Source organism: Haliotis asinina, chromosome 16 (genome assembly GCF_037392515.1).
Source record: "Haliotis asinina isolate JCU_RB_2024 chromosome 16, JCU_Hal_asi_v2, whole genome shotgun sequence".
Lineage (NCBI taxonomy): Eukaryota > Metazoa > Mollusca > Gastropoda > Lepetellida > Haliotidae > Haliotis > Haliotis asinina.
Window position 1 is genome coordinate 41,661,644 of NC_090295.1, and position 26,775 is coordinate 41,688,418.

Below are 26,775 nucleotides of genomic sequence, written 5' to 3' on the forward strand. Positions count from 1 at the left end.
CGCGTACATGCACGCTGTAGTATTGAAGTAGTTCATCATCCTTGTGTCAATAAATGTAGGGGTTCGTCCATCAGAGCGTTCTTCAGCCCTTCCGTCGGTAGCCGGATTGAGGTGTCCATCCACACCACAATGTCAGCATACTTTATGTTCGCCTGAAAATCACCAGACTCATCTCAGGTCAGAGATATTAATAAAAAGAACTAGCTGTTGAAGTTGTACAAGTTGTTCTTATCCATACGTGTTTCGCATTTCGCGAGCACATGGTTTAACCAGTGACTTTTGGCCGCATTTCAACATATCATCAAGGCTGGTATACCTATGGTGCTGTATGTATGCATGTATGCATTCATTCATTCTATTTATTTATTTTATTTACTTAGGGGGAAGGGTGGGTGGTAGGGAATGGAACAATTCTCCAGTAAAGCTGTTTTTGTTGCATTAAAAGTTGTAACTTTTCTTAAGGAAAGGATCTTCAGTAATGAAAACTTGTTGTTGAAATCAATGCATTCATTATTCAATAAGAGACCGTAACAGTCTAACTTGAAGAGATGAAACAATAGTGAAAAACTTTTCATAGTGATACCATGTACGTTCCAGGAACACAAGTAATAATTCACCTGTATTATTATGGGTTTCCAAATGTAACAAGTCATCTGTCTCATCCACTTGTCCAACTTTTGCAATGGGAAGATTTTGAGATCACATTTGCAGTGCTTCTCAACCTGGAACACGGGCAGATTGTGAAAGATGTCACAGTGAGTGAGTGAGTGAGTTTAGTTTTACGCCGCACTCAGCAATATTCCAGCTATATGGAGGCGGTCTGTAAATAATCGAGTCTGGACCAGACAATCCAGTGATCAACAGCACGAGCATCTATCTGTGCAAATGGGAACCGATGACATGTGTCAGCAAAGTCAGCGAGCCTGACCACCCGATCCCGTTAGTCGCTTCTTACGACAAGGATAGTCGCCATGTTTGGCAAGCATTATTGCTAAAATTCTGTTCTACCCCGGGAACTTCACGCGTCGAAAGATGTCAGATGTTGGTTAGACATTCAGTCATAGAAATACGTAAGGTTTAGTGTGGACTCAAAGTATGATGCGATGAAAGTCATAGTATTTTAATAGAATCATGACAACATCTTTACTTGTAAACCTTAAACAGTTATTCTGAAAACCAGTTTCAATAGTTCTGAACTAATGCTTGGCATTACAGGGCAACAATTTCGATTGGCAGAAAACACACAGCGGTTACCGTACTTTGCCCGCACTGTGCAGAGACTAGATACGAGATCTCCGTCTGAATCCACTGTTGCAAATTTAGGATTCTGGAGCATGATTGGTTGCTACATCGACAAAAGTAAACTCCGGTTATTTGGCTCTTCATGCAACACAGTTGTTGTGACAATCTCATAAAACGCATATTCTGTGCTCCCATGGCTAACAAGCCCCGAAAATCAACTATTTGGATCTTTATGCGACACAATTGTTGTGACAATCTCATAACGCTCATATTCTGTGCTCCCATGGCTAACAAGCCCCGAAAATCAGCTATTTGTGAAGATCTTCAATCTGTTTTGTGCAAATACAGTCTTAGGAACTACTTATTCATACAGCGGGTCACTTCCCCCAGACACGAGTGGCGAGGAAGTGTAAACAAACAAACACGAAAATATGAAGAATGTTGCATAACAAAGTATCACGTAATGTAGGACTGTGTCTTTACATGCGAACTCATACATCACTGACATATTACATAATTACTTTTGAACTGAGCATTTTATACCCTAAACACAGAGCACGAAATGAAGTCTCAAAAGAACCTTTTCTTCTTAACAAGCCCACTTGTGATTATGACGTGTGTGTGTGCGTACGTAAGTGCGTGCGTGCATGCGTGCCTGCAACCTAATGCAAGACAGGTCAGAAATATGAAAGTATAGTGAAAGGGTCTAGTACGCTAAAAACATATTAAATGAAACCCTTAAATAAACAAAAAAAGCAAAACATAGTCAATGATCATAATCCACAGGGCTGTATTTGTATTTGAAATAGTGCGCGCCTGTCATCTACTTTCGCATTCATTTTATACCCATGCCCCATTGATAACAACATGCCTGCAAGGCTGCTGGTACAATGGTGTCATTATAGCAGGAATACAGGGGTCCACCTCGGTTCCTGGTATGTATTTAATATATCGTGTCGAAGAGAAGCATTATTCTAGGTGGTCATCGATCCTTATAATGTTCAAGTTGACTTACCTGTGCGCGTTCTGCTTGTCTTAATCCCAGATCAAAGTATCTAAGTGAATAATTACTAAATACTGCTGGGATGGTTTCGTGGAAGTTCTTTAGCATTGCTTGGGATTCCATAAAATGGTTAGATGATGATCCAGTGAGGAACAGAATCTGTTTTCCTGTGGGTTGTACTTGCAGTTCCTTCAACTGACTGATTCGTTTTACTTTTTCCAAATCATCTGAGTGCATCGAGTTGAGAAGGTTCTCGAGTCTGACTGCAGGCTGGTCTGGAATATCCTGATGACAGTCTGGGTCGGTACATAATTTAGCTGAATAGCAAATTAAAAAAATATCACGTGGAATTTGAATACTGTTGCGCCCAATCTTGGTTACGTTATTGACAAACGTGCATGCTAGGTAAGTGGAAAGAGTGAATAAATGCACAAAATGCCACCCTGATCCACAAGTATATCGGTCATGGGATATCGGGGATATCACAAACACTGACATACATGATTCACTGATATCACTTGAACTTCCACGAAAGTTACGAATGACACGCTGCATGGGTGTTTAGGTTTACATACATACACATTCTTGCATGTGGGGTTTACCGTTAACACCTGGCTAGACTCTCATACCTGGCATTAATATGTCTACTTGTTGAGTATATTTCCGATCTGGAATCGTTGAGGGGACGTACTTTGGCTTTGGAGAGCGTTTTGTCTCTTGTTTCTGGTTTAGGCGAACGAAGTTATGAATATTGCATGTTCCGAATATCACCATTCTATTGTAAACAATATTCTAACAGGTTAATAGCTTTGTTCAATAGTTTGTCCTATGTGCTATTAAAGAAAGTGAATGTTAAAATCATAGCAGTAGGGTTAACGTCGTAACTGGGTAACATTACAGATTTCCGAGACACAGCTAACTGTGAATTGACTCACACAACACAAGCGATACTGGGATACACCAACTTCATCATGTCAGTATCTGTTGTGGCCAGCATGAGCAAGAGCACTGAATACAGATTCAAGACGCCTAGATGTGACGCCAATTAGATTCTGAATGACGGACTGGGGAATGTTATTCTTCCTCTTTGAAAATATTTGCACTGGTGTGTTTAAAGACTCCGTATGTAGCCTTACATGGGTGCATCTCTTTTGTGCATGTAGGAGTGTCTGGGATGGTCGACCACAGATTGGACTTCTGCAAATCTGTAAATATAGAACACATCTTTACCGAAAAAAACAGTGTTATGTCTTCGAAAACGTTTCTTTGCCAAAGACACCATTTCAACCCTTACGTCAACTCTTCTTTTTGTGCTACTGTTCTGTTCATATAGGTGTCTAATTACTTGCCTTTAGCTCATGCCCAGAAGGCGATGGCTCATAGACCAATCTGTCTAATCCTCTGGATCAACTGAAGTAAAACACTCCTGTATCCCTTTGGTGTCGACTTGCTGGAATACCACTTATGACACCGCCCAATATATACAACCATGGGTAAACTTCATAGAAACATGCCAAACAAAATTGCCAATACGTAAGACCATCAGCAACAGCTTAAATTAATAAAGCAAATAATGTCAGTCGCAATTTTATAATGGCGGGCTCCAGACACCCATATCATACAAGACTATAAACACTATTGCACAAAGGATACAGTATTCTGAGTACATGAATGTTTGACATCATTTCTGTTATGAGATATTTCTGACTTTTCACAAGGTATTGAACTGGAAAATTAGTTGTCAAGTTTTAAATGATTCAATCACAACAAGGAAATTGTAAAATAACTTATTTTCATTTCACCAAGAGAACACTTTGATGGATGGCAATACCAAGTCCAGGTCTTTGGTGATAATGCATTACGGCAGCACTACATGGTATTGTCAAGTATTGAAAATACTCAGTTCCACCGGACACCTCAATTTGTGCTAAATATGTTGTTTGTGAGTGCGAAGCGAGCGTTGTGGAAACCTGTGCGTATTAAAAACACGAGCTATCATAATTTGATTTAGTACTTTCAGTTTAAAAGCAAAACCATAATGAAAATTATATTTTACTTTCAACAGGATGCATGCCCTTTTAGAAAACACGCATTTTGTTTTCCTCAAAAGGTTACCGTCTTTTGAAAAGTGGAAGTCAGAAATGACTGTTATGTGGTCACATGATTGTCACTTGTAACAAGTGAAACCTAAATTTAATAGTCTTGTATAAGCACAACAGAAACAGTTACTTTGAGTTAAAAAGCAGTGTCATCCTATCTGTAACAATATATCCTTTTAACTGTAAATACAATGTTTTATGACATTCCTAAAACAGTTACCAGATGAACCTTCTTCAAATATGGATTGCGCTTCCCAATTAGTTCAGCCTAACATTTCCACAGCTTCATATATAGTTTTTGAAACAGACTGGCGCTTAACTCATTAGTCTCGGTATATTTCGAAGTGTTTCCATTGAGTTAAAAAATCAAAACTACTTACTAGTTGTACTAAAACATTGATGACCAAAATGATTTTGCATGACACAACTAACATAACGATTTCTTATCTTGGAAGCGATATTTGGTCGAAGTGACAATATTGTCCACCTCGGTTCCAAGGGTGAAATTGTTATGTTGTAATCAATGTCATCCAAAATCCTATTGCCCATCAGTCAAATACATATTTTACTAATAGTAGAAAGTACTTTAGATTTTGCAACTCGGTCAAAACTATCCTTGCATTTATACTCAGACAGGCGGATGTTCACGACAAGAAGCCGCCATTGTTTTCATAATTGTGGCGTTACGGCCTTACGTCAGTTTGAGAATCAGTTAGACAGATTATGGTTCAAAACTGCTTCCTACTCGTACTTAAATATGCCTTTGAATCATGACCGAAACGATTTTGTGTGAAACACTGTTTGTAACAGAACTACAAGAACGATTTATTAGTATTGTGACAACAAGCAATCTTGACAGAGTCGTCTATGAAAACAAGTTGTATCTCGGAAACTAAACAAAGCTGGTGACAAGAGTAAGTAGCAGTAGATTGTGAAAACTTTGAGCTTTCACTTTTTAAAACAATTGTCACGATTGCATGTTTAGACAAACCTATAAATAAAATACTCGACCCTCGGAAATGTAGATGAATACTACAGCAACACACATCAAGCTATACCTTATATTACGTCACGGAGGCGCGTCCCTCTGACTGGTTGAAATTTCGTTGAATTGTGCACTGTTAACTAAAAGGTCGATTTAAGGTAATTGCATGTCGAAATGAATAGTTTTAATGACGGTCTTTCATTTACAGCGATGTCAATAAATAATTTATGCAATTGTACCCCCTCGAGTATAAGTGATCTTTAAGGTGCGCATAAGAACTATTTCTGCTCCACACAATATATGCAGTAACCCACCACACTGCTTTTTGCATACCAAATGTGCCACCACACAGCATGTTGCTTCATCTCAAACTGAATATACTGTCAAACAACATGATGCTTCATCTCATATTTGAGGTGTCGTCAAACACTATCGTGTTTTAGCACATGCTAAATATGCCGTCAAATACATTGTTGTTTCAATTGACATCGAGGGTGCCACCATACTGCTTCCTCTCACATCAAATGTGCCATCTACCCGTGAAGGTCCCGGGGTTGAATAGGCCTTCAGCAAAACCATGCTTGCCATAAAAGGCGACTATGCCGAAACATTCCCAGGTCCCTCCCCACAACACCACGCTACCGGTTCAAAATGGTCGGAATTTCTGAATGCAAACACGAGCTTGTTCAGACAAAACTACTACCTATGAAGATGTGGGGCAGAATAGGCTTTCAGCAACCTATGCTTGCCTATGCTTGTCGTAAGAGGCGACTAACGAGATCGGGTGTTGCTGACTTGCTTGACACATGTCATCGGCTCCCATATTGTTGATCACCGGATTGTCTGGTCCAGACTCGATTATGTACAGACCGCCGCCATATAGCTGGAATATATAACTCACTCACTCACTCACTAAATGTGCCATCACACACTCTTTTGCATGATCCCATACTTCACATGCCATAGCAAACTATGCTGTTTCACCTCATATTTAAGGTGTCATCATACTGCTTCCTCTTATACTACAAACAATGTACCATCACATTCTACACCGCTTCATCTCATACGAAATATGCCATGCACACTATGCTACTTTATCTCACATGTAAGGTGCCATCACACAGTATGCTGCCTTTTCGTATATTAAATAAATATATGCCATTATATGCTCCTTCATCGCATATCTAAGGTGCCTTCATATTACTTCAGCTCATATTTAAGGTGCTTTCACACACTTTTCTGCCTTGTCATCTATTTAGGTGTTTTAGAAAACTATACTGCGTCATCGTACACTAGACGTGTATCACACGCTGAGCTGTTTCCACTCATACTGAAAATGGCATCACGCACTATTCTGCTACGTAGCATGCTAAATGTGCTTCATGAGTAAGGTGCTACAATGCTGTTTCGTCTCATATTCAAGGTGCTTCCACACGCTGTGCTCCTTCCAGCCGTACAGTCAAACATTAGGATACTTGCTTTTCAACTAAATATGCAAACGCACACCCCGTTTGGCTATTACAGACGTACCTTGAAGTTTCTTCTGGTAAAGCTCCAATAGTTTGCTATAGGCCCCGTCGACGTTTTGAACTAAAAGAAAAACAAAGAAAATTCTTACTGCTCTAATTACGAAGTTTCTAGACGCATGTTGTATCTTTTAACCGTAATCTATAATCAGGTCAGTTTATTCAAATTTTCTTAATGCAGGAATGACAAAGGAAGAATAACATTGATAACAACAATAATAAGAATAATATTACCAGCAATGTCCGGCCGGCTGCTTGTATGCACCACGACATTTCGCCTTGAAAGGTATGCGTATAAAATAATCGCTACTGATATCATGCATATGCCAAGAGCCATGACCACCCTTTTCTTGTTGCCTGAAGAGTAAGAAGAGGAAAGCAGTAAATAAGTATTACCTTTAAAGTCTCACAGAGGCAAGACTCGATAAGCGCCCGTTTTTTCGAAGCGTTTCTAGCCAAAAGAATGATTAAATTTCATCGTATCCAATGTGAGAAGTTGCTGGGGCAACGAATAACTAGCCAGGTTAGGACTGGTCTTCAAGAATCCATGGTGGTAGCAAGGGGGATCCGGTACTCAGGCTCCCTGACAAGGTTGACACATATCATCGCATATCAGTTCCGTAGAATGGTGCTCATCCTATTGATCACTGGATTGTTTCGCCCATACTCGATTATTTACAGACCACCGACATGTAGCTGCGATGTTGCATTGCGCGACGTGGAACAAACAAACAAAAAGGAAAAATAGGTGTATTGTTCATTATTCATTGCAGTGTTACTAAGAGTATCAATGCTTGGTTGTAATGAAAAAAACAACTTTTTTTCCCATTCAGGTAGAGTGTAATAATGGTTTTTATTGATAAGAACGAGGTCTTGAACCAACAAGAAAGACCCGACTGCATACGTCTTTCCTACTACCAAGGTGCCCCACCCGTTCTGACATTAACTAAATGCTCCTCTTAGCAAGCCTAATTTCAACCAAAATTACCCATGAGACGCTACCACAATTTAGGAAGTCGATACCAAAGGATACGGGGTGTTAACCACGTGATCAGCTCTCCGATAACTCCTTTATCGTGTTGGAGTATTCTCACGCCGACTCGGGGACAAAAGCAAACTTGGTATGTTTACTGTGCATGATATGGCGTAAGACTTGATAACAAATGATCTGGCATACTAACATTGATGTCAACAGCTTTCATGGATTTGCTAACGTTAACACTTTTGTTTAATTTGAGCATTCGTTTAGTTACTAAGTGCCTAACGATGGTAATTACTCATCTTAACAAGATCCGTGACGATGGTAATTACTCATCATAACACGATCCGTGACGATGGTAATTACTCATCTTAACACGATCCGTGACGATGGTAATTACTCACCTTAACACGATCCGTGACGATGGTAATTACTCACCTTAACACGATCCATGACGATGGTAATTACTCACCTTAACACCATCCGTGACGATGGTAATTACTCACCTTAACACGATCCGTGACGATGGTAATTACTCATCTTAACAAGATCCGTGACGATGGTAATTACTCATCTTAACACGATCCGTAACGATGGTAATTACTCATCTTAACAAGATCCGTGACGATGGTAATTACTTATTTTAACATGATCCGTGACGATGGTAATTACTTATTTTAACATGATCCGTGACGATGGTAATTACTTATTTTAACATGATCCGTGACGATGGTAATTACTCATCTTAACACGATCCGTAACGATGGTAATTACTCATCTTAACACGATCCGTAACGATGGTAATTACTCATCTTAACAAGATCCGTGACGATGGTAATTACTTATTTTAGCATGATCCGTGACGATGGTAATTACTTATTTTAACATGATCCGTGACGATGGTGGTTAGAACTGATCTTCAGTAAGTTGACAGTAACCCATACTTTTCGGAAAGGTCGACTAAACGGATCAGATGGTCACATGTCATCGTATTCGAGTTACGTAGATCGATGGTCATGCTCTTGATGACAATGACTATACTGTCTGGTCCAGACTCGAGTGAGTGTGTTTAGTTTTACGCCGCACTCAGCAATATTCCAGCTATATGGCGGCGGTCTGTAAATAATCGAGTCTCGACCAGACAATCCAGTGATCAACGACATGATCATCGATCTGCGTAATTGGGAACCGATGACATGTGTCAACCAAGTCAGCCAGTCTGACCAATCGATCCCGACAGTCGCCTCTTACGACAAGCAATCCAGACTCGAATATTTACAGCTGACCCCTATAGCTGAAGTGCGGCGTAAAACAAAGCTCACTCACTCCCTCAGTAATCATCCTAATAGCTAAACTTGTCTACAAACAACGTATGACGTAGACAGATGACATTCACACAAAATAAGTGTGTGGGTTTTGCGCCCTTTGAGCAGTATTCCAGAAATATAACGGAATTGGGTTTCACATTTCGTACTCACATGGGAATTGGAACCCGGTTTTTCGGCGTATCGACCAAACCATTTAACCACTAGGCCACTCCACCGATCCAACAAAGAATATACAAAAGTGGTCAAGTTGACACAGACAAACGTTCTTACTCGACATGACGTGCTGCCTGTAGCACGTCATCAGTTGTTGTCAAACGATATATTCTCTCCTTATGTGATATCGCGAGAGTCGATACAGCTGACAATGTCTACTGTGAGTATCATATGTGTATGGACGGCCTGAGTAAGGGGAAATTACTGTTAGTGATATGCATATATACTTTGAAAGCCGACAGGCTGATAGTCATACTTAGGATAAAATTTATCTCGAGGGCGAGTCACCTTACTGAGAGCAGATCTTTTGATAACAACGTCCTCAGCCTGCGGTTACATGTACTGAGCGGGACCTATTAAGCAAACAGGCGAGGCATACCTGCGCATAACAGCTCAACAGTCTGAACTCGGTCAAAACGGGTGTGAATCCACACTAGACCCAGCACGCCTGAATCAGCTACCGCCTCACTAACACCTCATTGAGTGGCCTGGGGCATCTCCTTTTGAAACAGTGTCACCCTCTCCAGTATATGTATCTAGTAAATATAATGAGAAATGGCTCAAATGTCAATAGTAACTTCAGTCACAAGTCCACCTCCCAGCTTTCAGTGTTATTAATTGTGTAACTATGATTTATTCTCTCTCTGTTGGTGACAAGAGATGTATTGCTCAGACAAAATCAAAGAGGCCAACATAACAAAGTGATCGCAGTTACTACCTTATATGCATTGATTTTAGTGTAATGCGGCAATAATTGCAGTTTCAGTGCTTTCAAAAATTGCCGAATGTTGAAATATACAAAACCACTGATCTGAACAATATTAATCTTTTCGTCATAGTTTTGTATGTACACCACTATGATCATGTATAATAAATAACTTTTCATTCAGAATTTTCTTTTCAAATGACATTTCAAATATTTATTATATCATTTAGAAAACGACTGAAATATTTTGGAATGTGGAAAGGGTGTTGTCGCTTCTGTTGTAACGTATACATCTGGTTGCCTTTTTAGTTGTGTGATTCTTAATGTATTGCTTCGATGTACATGCCAAATTCCAAATTCTGTCGTGCTTAAACTACCGACTCTCCTTGAAGTGACAAACTGGCCACTGTTTTCATGAGTTTATACCTGAATGTGTGCACCAGTCTGTACGTGAAGCAATGTAAGAAGACTACATGACACGAGGTACAAATTCTCAATGCTCGGATTTGTCAATATGTAAAGCAATATTTCAATACATCCATCCTTCCCGCTTAACATTTCACAACCTGCACGCTTCCTCGTGATGATTGTTATGTGCTGGCAGCACACAGGAGATAGATGTAGTATAATCACGTATAACGTGTGGTTTTGATAATTTCACCGATACGGAAATATGTCTGTGGCTTGTCTGAAGTTCGGGTGATATAAAGACAATTAGCTGACAATCTTGTCTTGGGTTCAAATTTCCCATAACTTATAAACTGTTCTTGATAAAACAGCTGCATTTCACGGTAAGCATTCTGAATTAACTGATAATAACAAAATAACATATCGACACGGACATGTGACCATGCCTTCCTTGATATCAACGCAAAGCACAACATAACACAACACAACACAGAAACTTGCATTGACACGCGAAAGAGTTAAAATCTAACACAACGTACCCATTTCAGATAACAGATATGATTCAGCACGTAGCAGATAACACGTGGCTACCGCAAATGCAACTTGCCACCCAGCGCTAACTGTTTACATTCCTACATGGAAACTTAGAGAAAAACACGTGTGGGGTTTTATCTTTGTGAGTAGTGCAGCTGCTCGAGGTGAAGTTGACTGGGGAATTGTTACTTCAGGATAACATCGGGATGAATTGTATGCATTAGAAATGTAAGTTTGTAAAGGCGCTGATATTTGTGTACATGTGTGAATGCGCGCAAGCGTGTGCGGGTGTAAATATCGACAAACGAAGACAAGCGCAGCTGGTGTCTTGTAATATTTTGTATATGTATATATCTGCTGAAGATGTTGTAATGTATTGTTGGGACCATCTGGCCCTCAAAGATGTTTCACATGCATTTAGAATTAGTTTGATCGTTAAATGATTGACTCTGAATGTCAATGTCCAATTTCCGCTTTACTTTGATAGCATATTTTTCACATTGTAGTTCGTGCTCGCTGTATGAGGAGGCCCACTTTGGTTTCCATACCTCATTTCTGCGTTATCTTCGCCTTATTACTCACAGTGAACCACCAACGGCGGTACATGAGCTACATTTGACACATAGTTATGTAGAAATTACAAGATGGCATGTATTTATTATTCCCAACAAGTTGCTGATATTTTCACACTAGGATAATATTCCCCTGCATACATTTTCTGTAACGATCGACTGTTGCAACAGCAGATCTGCTTGTAAAGTACGTGCCTATTGGTATGTCATAGTCCTTAACGTTGATTGTTCCTTGTATGCATATCACTTCGGTATCGCCAGACACTTGAATACACTATTTTTCTTCTTCTTCTTCCCCGTGAAAAGTTTACGTTTAACAAATGTTAAGGCTTGTTTATGCTGAGGACCTGCCATTTGTTATGCATGTCATAAAGTGCTTCGTTCAACCAAATTAGTCTTTTGTTCCTTTCGGAACCGTTGCCTATTTTTATATACTACCCCTCACAAGTTTAGACGCACCAGTGTAAAAAGAACCCTTTACTTCAGTCAGCTGTTGGAAACAAGACTTTGCTGAACATTCTTTATTGTTTAAAGGTACTGTATTTGCAGGAACTATAAATAAACGGTAAATGTTGTCGTGTTAACGAGTCGATTTACAGCGGTATTAAGTCACTCACACGGTGTATTGAAATATTGCTTTACATATTGACAAATCCGAGCATTGAGGCATTGAGAATTTGTACCTCGTGTCATGTAGTCTTCTTACATTGCTTCACGTACAGACTGGTGCACACATTCAGGTATAAACTCATGAAAACAGTGGCCAGTTTGTCACTTCAAGGAGAGTCGGTAGTTTAAGCCAGTTTGTCACTTCAAGGAGAGTCGGTAGTTTAAGCACGACAGAATTTGGAATTTGGCATGTACATCGAAGCAATGCATTAAGAATCACACAACTAAAAAGGCAACCAGATGTATACGTTACACCAGAAGCGACAACATGTAAAGGACACACATCAGAGTAATCCAAGTATCTTACAGGTGTTAGACAAGGAGGAAATCATCTCCTCGCTCTTTTGTTTTATATCTGAACGACATGGAACAATATTTTACCTCTATCTCATGTGGTGGACTTGTTTTTGACACTGAATACCTGGATATCGTATTTAGCAAGAGATGTATGTTCCCATCAGCAAGAAAATCACTATGTGAGAAGGATCTTAAAGCTATGAAATATATGTTATCAAAAGCTGGATATTTTGATTCATCTATCTTCTGCCAAATGCAGTTATCTGATGGTAATGTGATTCCATTTATTCTTAATATGAGGACCTGAAAATGGGGTTTTGCAAATTTAAGTTTTGCTATGATTTAGAAGTATCATCTAATGTTAGATTTTATAAATCTATTAAACTTGACATTGATAGTGAATTCTTATCTACCTAACATCTAACATTTACCTGATAAACATAAAAGCGCTTTAACATTGTTTCGATTATCATGTCATCGAATACCGATTGAGACCTGTAGATGGTACAAAATCGATATCTTTGATAGAAAATGTACAGTATATGTTTTAAATATTTTAGAGATGAATATCACTACTTGTTTAATTGTAGTTTTTTCAATGGTCTTAGAAAGAAACTACTTCTAACACTGAACATGAAGAGACCATTGGTATTTCAAACGATAAGGTTTTTTTCAAAGTAAAATGTGTCTGACTTGATTAAATTGTCAACCTTTTGTCGCTCTATGTTATGCAAATTCAAATAGACTTTATGTCACCATTACTTAATTTATGTATTTACCTCTGTAAACCCACATTTTACTATGAATGTAGCCTTGAGAGAAATAAGGTTCAGTTGAGTTCAGCCATGGGTCAGTAAAAGAATTAGTAATGTGATTTGAGAAGGGTACAAGAGTGTGTTACTCTATCCTGGGGTGACTCTGAGTCAGCTCATTGATCAAATAGGGATGAACAGCATAGTGCAGCTGATAAGTGTTCCCACTGAGTTTGTCTTGCGGGGGATCTGTCTTTTGGGAGTGAAAGCATTCGCTCATTCACCAGTTCTTTAAAAAACCTTAATTCACGCAGGGACCCTTTGTGAATGACATCACCCGACGAAGGGGCATGGATAAGCTCTGAAATCATAAGGGGTTTTTTTTCGAATTAAAAATGTGTCTGATTTGTTTAAATTGTCAACCTTTTGTCGCTATATATTATGCAAATTTAAATAGACAATAAAAAAGAAGTTGATTCATGATATTGTGTCTTATACATACACATCAATTTCTATATGCCAAATATCATATCCATTGGCATGAAAATACATGTTATTTCTTATATTAGTATAATTAACTTTGTTACGAGTGTGGATTTTCTGTATATTTTGTTATTAATTAAGAAATAATTATTATTGGGTCAGCACCATAACAGATGGTCAGTACTTTTAGCATTCTGGCAGCAGGCCTTCCGAAAGTTATCTGCCCTTGGCTTTCTATTTGGTGACTTCCGGGACACTATTCGAGAGCATTCCACTTGAATGGCGATGGTCGTATGTGCTCGAACTCTCAGGAATTGACTGAATATATATATATAAAAGCTAGTTACCGTGTTGTAAGGGACATGGGCGCACATTCACTACAGTATATATCTTTCGGCATCCATCAACACCTTGTCAGCGCTGCCAGACCGCTCGCTGTGTTACATTCTGCATAGCTGTTTCCCTCTCACTCTAAGACTTTGGTGAGTTTGCCATATATTTTGTGACCCATTGCCTTAGATTTTGTCTAACTTGTATTGTATTTGAAATCGTATTGTGAAATTGACTTGTGACTTTGTATAACGTGCTCTCGGTGCTTAAATAATACAAAATTTGAATGTTTTAGACTTGTCTTTGTTCTGTTTTGCTGGTTCACAGGGTGTTTCTTACATCGCTTGTCACGGCAATTTTTTAACTGTAACAACGTATGAAACGCAAAAGTGAATGAGCTATGGATCTCCAGCAACTGGAAGTACATCATCATACTAACATGGAAACTAGCAATGTCCAGTACATTTGCTACCTGTAGTTCATTATAGAGGACACAAGGCATTTCATCCGAAACGCCTATTGGGGCATGAAGTCATGTGTCATCTGCAAAAGTACGGATATTGTTGTTATTTCTTTCAACGATGTCGTTGATATAAACTATAACCAATAAAGGTATTTTGAGAGCCTTAAAGAACCCCGGCTAACTGATCGTTGATTAGACGTGTAACCATTTACAACAAATCGCTGAGCTCTATTGTCAAAATCACTGCGCCTCTCAAACGTACTGCCGATGCCATAACGTCTTAGCATATGTATGATATCTTTAGGTCAAACCTTGTCAAAACCATTATTTGCGTCACAAAGTACATCCCCAGTTTCCTTACTGCTTTCTAAAGCACCAGGTATAAAGTCCTATCGGTACGTTAGTTGATTTACTGTTGATTTTCCTGGCACAAAACCGGATTCGTAAGCTTGTTTGCATCTTATACCTAAACTAATTAGATAGCAACTAAACGATGCATTTTTCGAATATCATTGCCACACAACTTGTTTGTTCCACTGACGGAGAGTATTCATTTATACTGTCCATTGTGTGGATTGGAACAACAGACGCTTCGGAAACCTTTCAGATATCAGGAAATACTTTACTGTTTAATGATAAATTAAAAGCTTCATATAAAGGGACTGGTGTTGTCTTGCGTCAATTCTGGGTTAATAATCGTATTACATGTATTTTATAACTTGCTTCTGTAAAAAGATCAGTATTAAATCACCTACAACAATTGTGTTCATATTAAGACCTGTAGTGTTATTGATGAAATCATCTATTAAATCCCAGTGACATTCTGTTTTGTCTGCCCGATATACCGTTCCTATCAGATGATTCCGTTGGTTTATTTTACGTTTATCCACATCGGCAAGAGCTTGGCTATGATCAAATTCTCCATATGCTAAAACTCATTTTTACGCTTTACATACACATATGCATATAATTTCGTTATATACACCTCTGATTTTCCAACACGGTATGTTTAACTCTCATTATCGATTAGCTTGATGGGTTCTTTTTTTAGGGGGCGGTGTAGTAGCCTGGTGGTTAAATCTTATATCGTTACGCTGAAGATTCGGATTTGAATCCCGACATGGGTACAATGTGTGAATCCCATTTCTGGTGTCATCCGCCTTGATATTGCTGGAATGTTGCTAAACGCGACGTACAACCAAACGCACTCAGTCCTTTTGTGAAAATAGAACTGATCTAATTTCCGACATGCACCTAAAATGCAATATAATTATGTGCTACTGATTTGTTACAAGAAAAGTAAAAAACTACTGTATACCATTAGGCCGATAAGTCGCTATTAGGCCGATAAATCGCAAATGGGCCGACAAATTGCTAATGGGCCGATAAACGTCTTTTTTCCTGTATTTTGTGTTTCCTGTATTTCGGAATTTTTTTGTTTTTGGTTATGTGGAGTCAAGTTTTTTTGTCGTGTGATTGCTAAATTATTAATTGATTATTTCTTTTGTGCGTGCCAAATTCCTATTTCCGTTGGGTTTATGAAACTGTCGACTCTTACTGAAAACAAGACTCTTAGTGAAAACAAGAATGTGCATGCTAACTACGACATAAAAGAATTATTCGTGTACGAGATACAACGGGATAGTCAAACGTCTGCTTCACATACTGATTGTTTGGAATATGCATATGTTCTTGGAAAAGCGGGGTAAAAATAGTATTCCTTTCAGATTCGAATTAAACTACAGTCGAACCCCATTGTCTCGAACTCGGTTGAGTCGAATTCTCGGATGTGTCGAACTGACATCTCGGTCCCTGCCGATTTCCTTATATTTATCATTATTTTTACCCTGATGTGTCGAACTAGATGTGTCGAATTCCCGGTTGTGTCGAACTCATTTTAGGGTCCACCAAAGGCTCTAACAAGTACAAATTTACCCTTTTGTCTCGAACTGTCAAAGCTGGTTGTCGCAACTGAAAACTTCAGTCGCGCAATCGGAAGTCATCCTCATAAACGTGCTACCTAAAGACCAAAAGTAACGATTAACGGACTCATCTACGGACTACGCATCTATACACATATTGTCAGCACACTTACCAACTGAACTTTACTCAAACAATTAACTATAATTAAGTTGTTACCAGTGACACGTTGATCACGGACCGACAGGATATCTCTAAACAAACAATGGCGCATGTTGTTGTCATGTGACAGTCTATGTTAGCAGTCATGTGATTTCCTTGAAAATACAAATTGAGAAGTGAGGAAAACGGAGTTGGATTATCTAAATTGATGTTTTGTTTTTGGTTTAGTATTTAAGGTGTAGGATCAATTTTTTTTTACCAGTACGGTTAGTAACATGGCAGAGCAATTCAGCGAAGGACCCGATCAGCCCCGGGGGATAACTGGATCGCATGTTACACCTAAAAAGCGAAAATTATCTGTGAAGACAATAGAGACAAAATATGAGGCTGTCATAGCTGTGGAGTCGGATGGAAAATCCAAAGCAGAAATTGCAACTGAATTTGGCACACCCAGAAATACACTTTCTACATGGATTAAAAATGCTGATAAAATCAAAGAGGCATTTGTTCAGTCAAACATTCACCTTCTCGTAAGAGAATGCGTACTGCTAAATTTGATGACGTTGAGGAAGCACTTTTGAAATGGTTCAAAATGGTTAGGGATAGCAGTGCTAATGTAAGCTGTGCTTTATTTATGGCACAAGTGAAGGTGAAGATGACATTCCCCTCAGCGATCTTGTCGGCCGACCCATCACCCTGATGGGCTATGCTAGTGTGGACGAGGACCTTGGTACCTGTGACCCGGGCTCTGAAGATTCTATCGTGGATGAAGTTCTTGACACGAGAAAACCCGCACCGGAGAAACCTAACAACGACAGCGATCCCGAGAGTGACACTGAATCTGATGAAATTGAACCACCCACCCCTACCCTAGCTGGACCGCCCTCGACACCCTTATCAGATTTGTGGAAGCACGTGACACTGACACTTTTTCCAACCAGCCTGGTACATTAAGAAACTTTTTGAGCAATTCTGCTGTGATGCCATGCCCGAACGCCAAACAGACTGTAATTTCGGATTTTTTAAAGAGATAAATTCCCCACATGTACACGTATGTACATTCCGATTCCGTTTGTATGAACTATACAACTTTTTATACTGACTGAAAATGAATTAGAGCTGTCAACTAAATGGGATCGCTTGTGAGTTTGTTTATTATTCTTGTTCTTATCTTTTTGTATGCATATTTATTTGCCATGACGAATAAAGTGATTGAATTGATTTACATTTGTATATGTTGTAATTTAAAGATCAATACTGCCGTAAACGTTTATTGCAAACGTTTATTCCTTTCAGATTCGAATTAAACTACATGTGTATTATGCAGACTTAAGGAAATACTCTTATCTTTTAAAACTTTGAGTATACCTATGTTGTAAGTTGTTTCTGAAAAAACGACAGACAGACGGACGGACGGACAGAAATAGGTAGGTACCTAGGTCTTCAGGTCATACATACTAAATGATTTGCAATATTATATGATGCAAGCTTAATGTAGAGAAGAAAATGGCTTTGACATGGTCGTTCCGGTAATGATACTGCATCATGTGACAATGTCACAGTTGTTATATGAAGTCATTACCTGTTTTCCAAATGATAGTCACATCTAAGTAGATTGTTTCCCTATTGCATATTTGATAGGGATTACTGCATATCCAGACATTCTGAAATAGCTGACTAACAAATGTCATTAAATCAGCTTTTGAAGTAAACATGTAAAACTGTTTTCATTGGTCAATACTGAGTTTGTGCACTGGTACATTAGTGAAAAGGTGCAGTAGAACGTGATGACGCGAGGCAACAATTCATTCAGACAATGTATGACGTTGTCAAAAGCTGAAAGTAATCTTTCAACGCCTCTATACCCCTCTTCTTTACATTCAACAACCTGTACAGCACAATGGCGCTAGAAAGGTATAAGCACGCTGTATGTCAACATAACCAGGTCGTTTCGCTTATTGCTATATATTGGCAATACGCAGAGGACAGACCTGTAACACGATTGCATATAACGGACATACATTCTATTCACGTCTCACTGCACGTACAGCTGTTACAAAAATATAGAGTAAATAGAAAATGATCAATAAAATCACATGCACCAACGGAGTTGGATTATCTAAATTGATGTTTTGTTTTTGGTTTAGTATTTAAGGTGTAGGATCAATTTCTTTTACCAGTACGGTTAGTAACATGGCAGAGCAATTCAGCGAAGGACCCGATCAGCCCCGGTTGATAACTGGATCGCATGTTACACCTAAAAAGCGAAAATTATCTGTGAAGACAATAGAGACAAAATACGAGGCTGTCATAGCTGTGGAGTCGGGTGGAAAATCCAAAGCAGAAATTACAACTGAATTTGGCACACCCAGAAATACACTTTCTACATGGATTAAAAATGCTGATAAAATCAAAGAGGCATTTGTTCAGTCAAGCATTCACCTTCTCGTAAGAGAATGCGTACTGCTAAATTTGATGACGTTGAGGAAGCACTTTTGAAATGGTTCAAAATGGTTAGGGATGGCAGTGCTAGTGTAAGCGGTGCTTTATTGATGGCACAAGTGAAGGTGAAGATGACATTCCCCTCAGCGATCTTGTCGGCCGACCCATCACCCTGATGGGCTATGCTAGTGTGGACGAGGACCTTGGTACCTGTGACCCGGGCTCTGAAGATTCTATCGTGGATGAAGTTCTTGACACGAGAAAACCGGCACCGGAGAAACCTAACAACGACAGCGATCCCGAGAGTGACACTGAATCTGATGAAATTGAACCACCCACCCCTACCCTAGCTGGACCGCCCTCGACACCCTTATCAGATTTGTGGAAGCACGTGACACTGACACTTTTTCCAACCAGCCTGGTACATTAAGAAACTTTTTGAGCAATTCTGCTGTGATGCCATGCCCGAACGCCAAACAGACTGTAATTTCGGATTTTTTTAAGAGATAAATTCCCCACATGTACACGTATGTACATTCCGATTCCGTTTGTATGAACTATACAACTTTTTATACTGACTGAAAATGAATTAATGCTGTCAACTAAATGGGATCGCTTGTGAGTTTGTTAAATTATTCTTGTTCTTATCTTTTTGTATGCATATTTATTTGCCATGACGAATAAAGTGATTGAATTGATTTACATTTGTATATGTTGTAATTTAAAGATCAATACTGCCGTAAACGTTTATTGCAAACGTTTATTCCTTTCAGATTCGAATTAAACTACATGTGTATTATGCAGACTTAAGGAAATACTCTTATCTTTTAAAACTTTGAGTATACCTATGTTGTAAGTTGTTTCTGAAAAAACGACAGACAGACGGACGGACGGACGGACAGAAATAGGTAGGTACCTAGGTCTTCAGGTCATACATACTAAATGATTTGCATTATCATATGATGCAAGCTTAAGGCAGAGAAGAAAATGGCTTTGACATGGTCGTTCCGGTAATGATACTGCATCATGTCACAATGTCACAATGTCACAATGTCACAGTTGTTATATGAAGTCATTACCTGTTTTCCAAATGATAGTCACATCTAAGTAGATTGTTTCCCTATTGCATATTTAATAGGGATTACTGCATATTCAGACATTCTGAAATAGCTGACTAACAAGTGTCATTAAATCAGCTTTTGAAGTAAACATGTAAAACTGTTTTCATTGGTCTATGCTGAATTTGTGCACTGGTACATTAGTGAAAAGGTGCAGTAGAACGTGATGACGCGAGGCAACAATTCATTCAGACAATGTATGACGTTGTCAAAAGCTGAAAGTAATCTTTCAACGCCTCTATACCCCTCTTCTTTACATTCAACAACCTGTACAGTACAATGGCGCTAGAAAGGTATAAGCACGCTGTATGTCAACATAACCAGGTCGTTTCGCTTATTGCTATGTATTGGCAATACACACAGGGCAGACCTGTAACACGATTGCATATAACGGACATACATTCTATTCACGTCTCACTGCACGTACAGCTGTTACAAAAATATAGAGTAAATAGAAAATGATCAATAAAATCACATGCACCATTCCTTGTGGAATTATGAAAGACTAAATCCAAAATATAACGCATAGCTTTTGTGACTTCACCGAAACGGTTTTTCTGAGTAAGAGGAGATGTACAGTCTATTAACTGAAACATGAAGCCGGCAAACTGATTATTATTTCCTCAGTTCAGGTTTCTCATAACTTAGTGTTCTAGGTAAAACAGCTATATTTCACGGTAAGCATTCCGAATTAAAGTCAAAATATAATTGATTGCGATAAGGATGATATAGCGACATGGACATTTCAATCTTTCCAACACTATCACCGAAATGACATAGTCACCTCAGTTATCAATCCCTGTGATCTCGAAACAAGACAGAAGACAACACAACATATCACGGATGTCAGCTCGGCATGTGAAAAAATAAAATTAAGTTAAGACAACTTACGCATTTTGGACGAGGAATGTTATCCAGTAAATAACAGGTACAGCCTAGCGACTGCAACTACAACTTCATCCGCCTCCCATCCTGTTCCTGTGTAAATCCACGTACGGAAACGTGCTAGCGCAATAATATACTAGTACGCATGCGCATGTGATGGGGAAGTGTTATTTCAAGATGATTGTAACACTTGCATGTTTTCGAATTGTATGCATCAAGTGTCTAATTGTTGTCTTTTGCTGATATGTGCGTACTTGTGTGAATGCACTCTGCGTGTGCGTGCGTAAATGTCGGCATGGATACATGCACACAAACGCCGCTGGTCCTCCAGTCAGCGTCAGTTGTTTACATGGATGGCACTTTCTCTGCCTGTCCTAATCTCTCGAATCAGCTCTACATTCCTCATGCACTTAAAGGGAGCATTACCTATCTTCTTGTCTATGCCTTGCTTCCTGATCGCCGGACTACAACGTAGCAACGCCTGTTTGTCCAGATGAAGGTCCAGATTCAAAAACTGCTGACATCCTTGTTAAACAGTGGATCAGACGAGCTGCTGCCTTGCCTCTGCTACCTGTCCACCAAGTGCAGGATTCATGGATTGAGTCCCTAAACCAGTCACCCGATGTGCGGAACGCTGACGACTTCAACGACTACATAGTCAAACATTGGGTAGATTTTGATGCCAGATTCCCTCTTTCGTTGTGGCACCATCACCAGACATCAGGCCCGTGAAGAAACAACAGCTTGGAAGGTTGCACAATCGCCTTAACGCTTCCCTGACCTATCGCCATCCAAATCACTATCAGTTAATCGAAATCATCAAGAAGACAGAGAAATCTGAGAAGATCAAGCTGTCAAAGTTAACCTAGGTGCAGCTCCACCAGCAAGGAAACGAGTGTATAAGGACATTGATAACCGGCTCTCCAGACTCAAGGATCAGCTTTCCCAGGGAGCAAGACTCCACTCCAGTTCTTGGATGCTGCTGCCAAGCTTATAAAGATGGACTTACGTCTGCTGCTGTGTGATAAATGGACTGAATTATGACCTGTACATGTAACTGAATATGTGTCAGATCATTACCAATTATTATTATAAAGGATTGGTCAAATATATGTGAGTCCTTGTTCTATTTCCTTTCTTCTGGATGGGTTTATAGTAAGACAAGCCCATTTTCAAGAAGGTTTAATGACATCTTTAATGAGTGCACTCAGCTGTGACATTGTTGTTTCAAAGTGTCTTGCTAATGGGGTGACTTGCTAATGGGGAGACCACACGTGATCAAGATGGCGGGAGATGGTTTGCGTTTTCATGTGCTCATCACTATAGCTCTTATAAGGCTTTGATTACACAATATTATCCCGCAAAATGACACATCACGTGACACCAAGGTACGTTTAACATGCCTAAAACATCAAAACCCGAAAAAGATAACAAAAGAAAAAAGAAGTCATCGTCCTCGACAAGTGCGAACGAGTCTGACACGAATACAGGACAAACACCGGCAAGCAAACGCCAAGCAGATATGAACGTCGGTGAAGCTGTGAGAAAGTCCCTGGATACGGTCTATACATCGCCACCTTTCACTCCAATGTATATGCGTAATCAAGGTCAGTATCAACACCCTTACCCCCACCCACAACAAACCCAGCATAACCCCGACACGGCAGTCATCTTAGCTAAATTGGAACAGATGGATGCCAGACTTGCAAAGTTGGATGCTATTGAACATGATGTTAACACAATCAAAGTAAACATGTCCAAGCTTCACCTCAAAGTCAAGGAAATTGATGACATAACAACTAAATTAGCTGAAGTTGAGGCAGGCTCACGATTCATGAGTGATAGCTTCGATCAGTGGAACGTTGACAAAGTAAACATGGAAGCGGACCTACAATCACCAGGTAGCCAGGTCAATGCATGGTCCTCTGATATTTCACGCTTGAGAGAAGATCGCCTTATCCTTAGAGAATACACAGTAGATCTCAGATGCAGATCCATGCGTGATAATCTAATTTTTACTGGAATCCCTGAAACAGAACCCCAGCCAACTTTGGAACATTGTGAGAATGTGTTGAAACAATTCATCAAGGAACATCTTCAACTTGACTGTGATCATATGAAGTTCAAGCGGGTCATAGGATCGGTAACAAAAAAACAACAAGGTGGTGCCACCAGACCGCGAGCTATGATTGCCAAGTTTATTTACACACGAGAGAGGGACACAGTAAAATCAGCTGCACGATTGAAAGGTAAACCGTTCAGTATTATGGAGCAGTTTCCGGATGAAATCGGCAAGTATCGACGGGATGTACTCATACCTCGACTGAGAGACGCGAAGAGACAAGGCAAACAGGCGTATATTGTCATAGATAAACTCTATGTAGACAGAAAGCTCCAACATGTGTCAACCCCGCCCCCTTATAGACTCCCAACTTCATCGGGCACTCCTACCCACAGAATACCCTAGGACAGGCACGGTGGTCAATATTCGCATACTGTCCATGGATGTAACTCTAAGTGTTACAAACCATTAACTGACAAGGACACATGCAACAAAAACTGTAACCACAGCTCTGACAATAATACTTCTGATTTATTCTGCAAGACTTAAAATACAAATCAGTCCCAACAAAGTGATAAATATCCCAGGAAAGTTGTACATGTAGATAAGCACAGTGATAGAAAGGTAATACAACCATCACTCCAATCTTTCTGTGATGAACAACTAGTTAATCCATTTAAAAAGTGTGATAGTCTTAATATGAACAATGGACCAACAACAAGAAGTGGTAATAGTATAGCTAACAATGACATTCCATTCAATACATCAATGTTACCAATATACAAACCTTATGTTACAAATTCCTCTTTGAAATCAAATGTATATATTTATGATGTTGATTTTGATGTAGATGACCCAAATACACACACAGTCATTTCTGTTGATATGCAGAACTCTATGAACAATGGATCAACAATAACAATTGATAACAAAGCAACAAAAAATCATATTCCTCCAACAAAATCAACTTATACCACATGTAAATCTTTACCTCCAACTCATGCTGTATATCATCCTTTGTCATCAAATGCACATATGCATGATGTAAACACTTGCTCAAACATTCCTCTTGATATGCAGAACACTATGAACAATGAAAAATAGATCAACATAAATAATCATATTCCTCCTACAACAGCAACTTCTCCTACATGCACAATTTTAACATCACCTCATGATATAAAATCTTTTTTGTCACCCAATGCAAATAATCAGGATGATAGATATCTAGTTGACCTAAACACTTACCCAAATATCCCTTCTGATATGCAACACACTAAGAACAATGGATCAACTGTAACAATTGATAGCAAAGTAATAAGCAATTATTTTCTTTCCACACCAGCTCCTACTGCATGCAAACCTTTAACTTTAGCACATGCTACAAATTCCCCAAATAACTTAAACAAACACATATACCCTCCTAATGATATGCAGAACACTTTGAACAATGGATCACCTAATGCTATAAATTCTCTTTTGCATACAAATGCACACATTCATGGTATTGATAGATATTTAGAGGATCCAATCACATACACAGGTACTTCTGATGACATGCAAAACACCATAAACACTGAGCCAACAATAACAACTGATAACAAAGCAACAATCAATAAAATTCCTCTCATAACATCTGCTTCCACTACATCCAAATCTCCACTTTCACATCATGCTACAAAACCTTTTTTGCCATCAAGTGTATATACTCATGTTGAGAAAGACCAGGAGCGTCCAAATGTAAATATATCGACCTCTGTAAATATGTACAAATTTGATACTATAAACAACAGCCCTTTCATTAAGACAGATGTGGAAGATGATAATGATGATGATGATGATAAAGTTGGTAACTTTGTTGTTGAAAAAGTTGATAATGATGGTGATGTCAACAATATTGCTTCATCTGTTGATGTTGAAATAGTTCTTGAAGATGATGATGATGATGATAATGATGACGATGCTCTTGATGATGATGTTGATGATATAACAGGTGATGATGATGATGACAATGATGATGATGCTCTTGATGATGATGTTGATGATATAACAGGTGATGATGATGATGGTGCTGCTGCTGCTGATGATGATACAGTTGGTAATTTTGTTGTTGAAAAAGTTGATGATGGTGATATCAACAATATTGCTCCATCTGTTAATGTTGAAATAGTTCTTGAAGATGATGATGATGATGATGATGCTCTTGATGATGTTGATGATATAGCAGGTGATGATGATGATGATGGTGATGACTGTGATGAAGGTGATGATGTGGTCTATAAGACTACTCCAGCTAGTAATAATGCTGAAATGATTATTGTATATGATATATGATGATGATAATGATATCAACAATAATGTTGCCCTATGTGTCAGTAGTGCTAAAGTAATTGCTGTTGATGCTTATGTTGATGTTGGTGATGCCGTCGATGTTAGCAATATTGATGATGATGATGATGATGATGATGATGATGATGATTGTAATGGTGCCAAAGATGTAAATACTGTTAATAGTGCATATGATACAGATAATGTTGACAGGGTTGTTGTTGTAGATAATGATGATACTGATGATGATGATGATGATGATGATGATGAAAATTATAACACTATTATGAACTTTTTAAGTTTGAATGTATGTGGCCTTAGAAAAAGACTTCAGTATGATGAATTTGTTAAGCTCTTGGAAGATCATGACATAATAGGGTTTCAAGAAACTAAAACAGACTGCTTTGATGATATAAAATTAGAAGGATATAGAATATGCTTAAAACACAGACTAAATGCAGTCAGAAAGTCTGGTGGAATAGGAGTTGCTGTAAAACATAAATATGAAAAACATGTCACAGTTTTAGAAAATGACTATAAATTCATCTTATGGATAAAACTTGACAGGCAAGTGTTTCACATTGATCAAGATATCTATATTGGCATTGTATATCTTCCACCTGAAGGATCTTAATATGTAAATAATTAATATGCTTTTAACGAAATAGAACAGTCACTATTATATTACCTTTCAATTAGTGATTATGCCACCCTTATGGGTGATTTTAATGCTCGGACCAGTAATATGAAGGATTATTTGTCGACAGATAAACATATTGTCGATGAATTTGATATGGACTTAGACGAAATGAAAAACGACATAAACCCAGAAAATGTTCTAGATAACTTACACCTCCCATATGATAGAATTACTGAAGACAATGGCACAGCAAATAATTTTGGATATAGATTGATAGAATTGTGTGGAAATTTAAACATGTTTATTTGTAATGGGCGAATAGATAAAGATAAGGAAACAGGCAAGGCAACTTGTAAAAACAAGTCTGTAATTGATTATATTGTTACATCCTCTCCCTGTCTATCATTGTACAAAGATTTCGAAGTTTTTGAATTCTCACCTCTTTACTCAGATGTACATTGTCATATTCACTTCGCACTTCACAGCTGTAGCAATACACCGAAACCTGCCAGTAACCCAGTAACGGAGAAAAGCCCACAAAGAAATAGGCCAAAACATTATGATATTGAAAAGTCGAATACCTTTTGCCACAATGTGAATTCCGAAAAATTAACAGATATACATAGACG

The 26,775-nt window shown here is 38.7% G+C and overlaps 2 protein-coding genes across 3 annotated transcripts in view; both read right to left on the bottom strand.

The window, feature by feature from the left end:
* Window positions 1-2,338, bottom strand: part of LOC137268569 (uncharacterized) — a 32,974-nt gene extending 30,636 nt beyond the window's left edge. The window contains exon 1 of one of the 2 annotated variants that reach the window (XM_067803138.1): window positions 2,258-2,338. The gene's annotated coding sequence lies outside the window, so the exon portion shown is untranslated. The remainder of the gene's footprint in view (window positions 1-2,257) is intronic. The other variant, XM_067803137.1, reaches the window with a different exon arrangement.
* On the bottom strand, window positions 1,961-21,222 carry LOC137268573 (uncharacterized). Its single transcript, XM_067803150.1, has 5 exons — window positions 21,123-21,222; window positions 7,090-7,212; window positions 6,860-6,919; window positions 3,382-3,450; window positions 1,961-2,562 (listed from the first exon to the last, which is right to left on the bottom strand). Exons 1-5 carry the CDS (start codon window positions 21,124-21,126, stop codon window positions 2,225-2,227), a joined length of 594 nt encoding a protein of 197 aa, XP_067659251.1. The 5' UTR covers window positions 21,127-21,222; the 3' UTR covers window positions 1,961-2,224.
* Window positions 21,223-26,775: the final 5,553 nt, after the last annotated feature.

Coding starts and splice junctions, on each gene's coding strand:
- LOC137268573 (XM_067803150.1), bottom strand. Junction 6,920..7,089: donor CAGCCGGCCGGACATTGCTG/GTAATATTATTC, acceptor TTTTTCTTTTAG/TTCAAAACGTCGACGGGGCC. Junction 3,451..6,859: donor TTACCAGAAGAAACTTCAAG/GTACGTCTGTAA, acceptor CTATATTTACAG/ATTTGCAGAAGTCCAATCTG.